The sequence below is a fragment of the Petromyzon marinus genome, unplaced genomic scaffold (genome assembly GCF_048934315.1).
Source record: "Petromyzon marinus isolate PM22_M1 ecotype Great Lakes invasive population unplaced genomic scaffold, UKy_Petmar_22M1.pri1.0 PM_G_Scaffold_112, whole genome shotgun sequence".
Taxonomy (NCBI): Eukaryota; Metazoa; Chordata; class Hyperoartia; order Petromyzontiformes; family Petromyzontidae; genus Petromyzon; species Petromyzon marinus.
Window position 1 is genome coordinate 534,068 of NW_027422665.1, and position 6,722 is coordinate 540,789.

At 50.3% G+C, this 6,722-nt stretch overlaps 1 protein-coding gene across 4 annotated transcripts; it reads right to left on the reverse strand.

Moving 5' to 3' along the window:
• Positions 1 to 1,089: 1,089 nt before the first annotated feature.
• LOC142909269 (putative RNA-binding protein 46) lies at positions 1,090 to 6,714 on the reverse strand. 4 transcript variants are annotated; one of them, XM_076059696.1, is made up of 4 exons: positions 6,187 to 6,706; positions 4,948 to 5,000; positions 4,228 to 4,341; positions 1,090 to 3,282 (listed from the first exon to the last, which is right to left on the reverse strand). In XM_076059696.1, exon 4 carries the CDS (start codon positions 3,118 to 3,120, stop codon positions 2,044 to 2,046), a length of 1,077 nt encoding a protein of 358 aa, XP_075915811.1. In that variant the 5' UTR covers positions 3,121 to 3,282; positions 4,228 to 4,341; positions 4,948 to 5,000; positions 6,187 to 6,706; the 3' UTR covers positions 1,090 to 2,043. The 4 variants fall into 4 exon arrangements, 3 of the variants coding, with proteins under 3 accessions (XP_075915811.1, XP_075915810.1, XP_075915809.1); XM_076059695.1 differs by lacking the exon at positions 4,228 to 4,341; XR_012932237.1 differs by lacking the exon at positions 1,090 to 3,282 and having other exon boundaries at positions 3,295 to 4,341; positions 6,187 to 6,714.
• Between the last annotated feature and the right edge of the window lie 8 nt (positions 6,715 to 6,722).

Here is a 6,722-nt window from a genome sequence, read left to right on the forward strand (position 1 = left end):
ATGGTGACGTCACCGCCACTTAGTGGCGAATGGCGGTTGTTGTTGTCTGTCTCGGCATGTGTCTGTGTGTGTCTGTATTCGTGTGTGTCTGTGTCTCTGCATGTGTGTCTGTCTCTGCGTGTGTGTATGTCTCTGCGTGTGTGTCTGTCTCTGCGTGTGTGTGTCTTTGTGTCTCTGTGTGTGTCTCTGTGTCTGTGTGTGTCTGTGTCTCTGCATGTGTGTCTGTGTGTCTGTTTCTGCGTGTATGTCTATGTCTCTGCGTGTGTCTATGTGTCTCTGCGTGTGTGTGTCTATGTGTCTCTGCATGTGTGTGTCTGTCTCTGCGTGTGTATGTCTATGTGTCTCTGCGTGTCTGTCTGTGTCTCTGTGCGTGTGTGTCACTGTGTCTGTGTGACTGCCAAGTTGTCCTTATTTTCATTGCCTTCTGATACGCCCAGCAGAAACACTGGCTGCACACACTCACCGTGCCGCGCACGGACAAAGATCCCCCGTGTAGCCTTGACAGACTGTAGGGGCAAGTGCTGTTAGCGAGCTCCTATAAGGCCGGCACGGTACACGAGGGGGTGAGTGGCCAACACCACGCCCGGCCGCCTTTGTCTCCCTAGTGGCGATGTTTACACACCGCACCAGGTACTCATTTGAGGCGGAGTCCACCTAGGGGAGGCCCTGGACCGGTTCAGATAATCGTCACCGATGTTGGATGTGAGTGGGAATCGAACTTGGGTCGCCAGGATCGTGGTGCAGCGTAGCGCTAACCGCTACCCTTCAGCTCTCCACACACGTCGTCGGTCACACACAGAACCGCAGAGGAGGGCAAGAAGGATCCCAAGCGTGCGACACTCAGAACCACAAGTGGCAGAGACTCGGCCGAGAGAGTGGAGAGAGAGTGGAGAGAGAGAGAGTGGAGAGAGAGAGAGAGTGGAGAGAGAGAGAGAGTGGAGAGAGAGAGAGAGTGGAGAGAGAGAGAGAGTGGAGAGAGAGAGTGGAGAGAGAGAGTGGAGAGAGAGAGTGGAGAGAGAGTGGAGAGAGAGTGGAGAGAGAGAGTGGAGAGAGAGTGGAGAGAGAGAGTGGAGAGAGAGAGTGGAGAGAGACTTTTTAGGACTGTATTTCCACTGAAACATAAACAACAGAAACATTACCGGAAAAAACACACCTAAGCTAAAAATCAATAAAACATCAAACTTTTAACAGCTGTATGTGTACTCTTTGATTCTATTCGGTAAAGTCACCACGTAGGTAAAAAATAAAACAACAAAAATCACGACGTTTCGGCCACAACACAAGTAGCCTTCTTCAGGTGAAGGAACAGAACTGAAATACAAATGGCACCGGGATAGAGGCCGTGGAAACGAGGCGGTGCACGGACATCTCCGTGTGCAGCAAAGTTGTTCAAGGGTTTTTCAATTTGATAAACAATCAAATGTTCTGACATCAGAATGCATTTTCAAAAACGAAATGGCGTCGACATGTCAAAAAACCTGAATGAGTTTTTTTTCTTCAAGGATTCTGTTTTCGGTTTTCATTAAAGTGTAATGACAGGGTAACACCTGCTGACATCACAGGGTGACACCTGCTGACATCACAGGGTGACACCTGCTGACATCACAGGGTGACACCTGCTGACATCACAGGGTGACACCTGCTGACATCACAGGGTGACACCTGCTGACATCACAGGGTGACAACTGCTGACATCACAGCATGACACCTGTTGACATCACAGGGTGACACCTGCTGAGGCCTGGCAAGGGCTTCACGGCACGGCCACAGAGGTAACAACCAATCAGGGAAGGAGGCGCATCTGGGGCAAAGGCAACAGGTGGGGCTAGCCGAGTTACTCTGGTCACCTGCTGGAAGGTTCCACGAGAGGGCGTGGCCGGAGGCGGGGCCTAGCCACGCCTCCGGCCACGCCCTCTCGTGTAACCTGCTGGAAGGTTCTACGAGAGGGCGTGGCCGGAGGCGGAGCCTAGCCACGCCTCCAGCCACGCCCTCTCGTGTCACTTGCTCCAAGGTTTCACGAGAGGGCGTGGCCGGAGGCGGGGCCTAGCACATTCTCAGAGGATTCGCATCGCTGAGGATGTTGTAGGCGAGCTGACACGCCACCTCCCGTGCTCCCTCCTCGCTGGAGCTCAGAAATGCGGGGAAGATGCCGGCGCCTTCTCCCATCCCGGGAATCAACACCTTATAGAGGAGGCCCACGGGTATCCCGGGCTCTGAGTAAGCGTGCAGCTCGAAGATTGGGTAGCTGACGCCGGCAGTCCGACACAGCATCCGCAACCGCCCCTCCCACGACAGCATGGCCGCCTCCGGCAGCGCCTCGAGAGCAACGGGCATGGGCCGCAGGTGGAGAGGTGCCCACCACAGCCGCGTGCGTGCCCCCCAGCCCTCAAACAGGCTGTGTGCGGCTTTGCCGGTGCCCGTGCACTCCGGCTCTGGCAGGTCTGGCACCGCCGCCTCCTTCTCCTCCTCGTCTTCGGTTGTCGCAGCCGCAGCCACCGTGTCCCATTCCGGGATGGCCCAGTCCACCTTGATGGTCCGGCCCCATAGCTGGAAGTTGATTCGAAGGAGCTTCTTCCTGGCCATGGCGGCCGCGTGATGGCTCCCGTACTCGATGAACGCGTAGCCTCGGTTGAGGGTTTTGTCCCAGCAACAGACGCTCATCTTGACGTCCACCACGCCCTCCGTGGCACCGCTCATCGCCATCATCACCTCCGCTCGCTTCTTGTCCTTTGGCAGCCCCCCAATGAAGAGGCGGCGATTGTCCACGCTGAAGCGGACTCCAATGCGGTGTCCGGGACGGATCTCGAATTTGTTGAGTTTCTTGACGGCATCCGTGGCTTCGGCGCGCGTGGCGTAGGTAGCGAACGCGTAGCCGCGGTTCTCTCCGCTATAATCCATCACGAGGCGGAGCTGGTAGAGCTTCCCCACCATCTCCAGCACGGGCACCAGCTCATCCTCGTAGAGGTCGCGCGGGATCCTCCCCAGAAACACCTCGCAGCCACGGGCGGGAGGGGGCCCCTGCCAGTCGGGCGGCGGTCCGAACTTCCTCTGTCCGTTCTCCTGGACGATGCTGTACCCCGTGCGCAACATGCGGTCCAGCAAGACCTTCATATAGGCCATGCCGAGCACCGGTGGTTTGGCTACTACGGTGGTGCTGGGGCAGCGCCTTGGGGCCCGGTGGAGCCCTTGACACTCCGCGTGGTCGCCTCGTGCCGACAAAATCACGGGGGGAATCAGCTCCTGAAAAGCCAAATCTCCGGCAGGAACTCGCTTGGCCCAAACCTACAGGCCAGCAGTGAAGAGAGAAAGAGAGAGAGTGGAGACGGATGGAGAAAGAGAGACGCGTTTGTTCGGTCCGTGGGCCTAAATGTGACGTTAGCGTAGCCTGTGCAGTATGCATACAGCGCTTTTGTCAATCCACTGCTGGATGAAGCCCTCCCCCACATTGCACAGAGGAAACAAGAAACACAAACTCACACGGTTCCCGGCATGCGTTTGTTTGTCCTCGGAAATGTTCACCGAGCGATGATTTTGCGTTTCGAGCGGCGCTCACGAGGCGGCGTTTGACTTCGCGCGGTGAACTTTGCCCGTGATGACGTCACTGGGCACGACAGGAGAGGTCGGCGCTGACTTTTAGCGCCGTTTTTTTTCTCCCCATCCAATAGTCCATGAGACGCTTCAAAATGAGACCGTTTTGCCGGTATCAAAGTATGACAAAATAAGAATAGATTTGATCCTTTTTTGGCAACAAAACGGGTGTTTAGATGTTCAAACACCAAACAGAAACCTTCTTCAATGAATCTTAAGATCTGTTTTATTGCCAGAAAGGATACAACCTATTCTTATTTTTCCATAGCCCATGAGATGTCTCCTTTGTCGGTACCACGTGAGGTGGCCTAAATTGAGCAGTTGCAATTTCTCTACGTGGCCAGGGATAAACAAATTCAATGAGTGAGACTATCAAGTAATTTACTTTCATTTTCCATTCAAATAAATGGGTACGACTAAAGTTTTGCTAACTTAGGTGGTACCGAGTTCTGCTCTGGACCATGAGTGGGCCATTTAATCAACTGTGGCCAGTTTTCAACATTGTATGGTCCCTAACAGCAACAGAGCTGTTGTATTACAATTGTGTTCATATTGGATCATCTTTACAACAGAGCAGACATGCAGACAGATCTTAATGCTTAATGCTTTCAAACCCTCGTTGTTGAAATGTGAGTTTACTTGCAAATGGAATCACAGTCCCAAATCATGACCGCAGAATGGTTGGAGCGAGTTGTTGGGGAGGGTGGTGGGTCGGGGGTTGAATTGCCATCATCAAAGCAGCACACGCCCCACCTTATGAACCACACAGAGTAATCATGCGAGCCAGACGTTGTATAGAAATGAGTATTGTTGTTAGTGTAGCGTTCACCAAAACGATCCAGGATATGTTTTATTTGGTCACGCCATTCATATTCAGATATTAATTTTGCTTGTGTTTCAGAGTGGGCCGATTCATCTTTGATCTCATGAAGATGCGAAATCGCAAATAGGTTTTGATCAAATTGCTAAAAGGATACAATTTTTAAATGGATATTTGAAATCAATGGAGTGCATGTTTTACAATTCACGCAGCTCAACGACGAAATAAATAATATCGCATGGTTTTAATTAAGTAAAATATTTTATATATCAGAATTTATAAATTTGTGTCATGAATTAGGGTGATGAATTTTGCTTTGACCATCTCTTAAATAACCGCATTTATAATTAGAGCTGGGGTATCATCATATTTCTTAAGTCGTTGATCACTCAACCAAATATATCGGTTTCATTACTCGACAAATTGGATAACAATTAGTTTTTAAAAATTTGTCCGCATATGTGCCACTGGATGGGAGGTTATGGGTGCGGCATAATCAGTTGTATTATGCTGGGCGTGGCTTGTAGGGGGTTTCCTACCTTCGGGAAGCGTGACGCTGAAATGGTCGCTGTTTATTAATCCACCCGAGTTACTGACCACGCGTTCCTCTGGTTAAGGAACCTTCACGCAAACTGCGGTCATCCTCGCAGTGCCTTTTGGCTCAGTCACCGAACAAAGACGGTCACTGTATCGCACGCTGTCAGATGTGTTTCTGCAGCCGCCTGGAATACTTTTTATTACCATATTAGGAAGCCACTGGAGCTATACACATTCACATCTAGATTTAAAACTCATTTCTTTAGAACTGCTTTTTGTGTTCTTAGCTCTTTCGGTAAAGTCACGTTGAAGGGAAACAATAAAGTAATAAAATATATAAAAATAAAAATTCTCACGACGTTTCGACCATAACACAAACGGTCATCATGATTTTTATTGTTTTATATATATTTTATTATTTTATTGTTTCCCTTCAACGTGACTTTACCGAAAGAGCTAAGAATATGAATTACTGCAGTCACGAAAGCTTTAAATTAAAATTTAACTGCTTTGTGTTTAGTCTTTCGTCCTTCCCCCACATCTCTGATTGGCACGGTTAACTACCGTACAGCGCGAAAGAAGTTCAACAACATACATGCACACAAAAGTTATAAGTTTGGTCAATTCACTTAATCGCCTAATCATATCAGCTCCTAGCTATACTGCACTCTTTGTAGGTGAGTAGGTCGGTAGCTGCGCTACTGTTGTGACATTGCCTACACGATTAACTCTGCGGTGGCGAATAGCGCGAGTGGTGTGTGTGTGTGTGTGATAATTATACATGACGACAGTGGTGTAGCTTGTACAGAATAAGTTAACACGATTTTTAATTTAGAGAGCATCTACATGCAACCGAATCTCACGACGCTATACCACAACAGACGCGTGCACCTAACCGGTAACAACGAGGCGTGATACTTGTCCGGTATTTTAAGAGAGAGACGGCCATAGGCAGAGAAGAGGAGGAAATGTATTTAGCTTGGACGTGGACAGATGGTTGAGGGAAGTAAGTTCCAGATCTTGGAGGCAGCAAGAGGAGAAGGCGAGGCAAATGACGAATCGAGGGTTGACCTCTACACAAGGAGAAGGTCAACTCGCCGCTTCGATCAGAAAGCTTCGGCTCCTGCAGCGCAAAGCGCACGGAGGCGGTGCCTGGTGTAAGAGGGGAGATGAGGCTTGCACGTTGGAACCGCCGACAGTTCAATCTACATTCAGAGACGTTCAATTTGTGTACAGGATACATCACGTGAGAGCCCGGAGTGCAGCGGAGGGGGGCGAGGCTGATTCATTCGGCCTCAGAGGAACGCCGTGACCCTCAACCGGTCCGTCATCAGTCTCAGCCGTGGTCTATCCGCTGCGGGGTGAAGGGCACCCCCCTTGTTAGTTGCTCTCGGTACTGCAAGGGCCACGTTACACTTCACTCCTGCGTCATGAAGCGATCCCGTAGCTCCGTCTCTACACGGGCTGGGCCAGACGTGGGCAAAGGACGGCCCGTTGGGCTTTTTAATCCGGCCTGCCGAACTTGTCCAAATATTATTATTGATGTTGTTGTTAAATTAAATTTTACCTTGCTCCTGTAATGCCCCCGTTTCCCAGATTAGACGGCGCACTTTGACCGGGAGTGCGGTAATTGTTCTGGGCGCAGGCCTCAGACGTTTTCGTGATGTTTGATCAGTCACGTTATGACACGTTTTTGAATGGTTCATGTTCGTGCAATTTGTTAAAATTGCCTTGCAAATAAATGCTTTGCTACCTTTTAAAGGCCAAATCCTTTCAC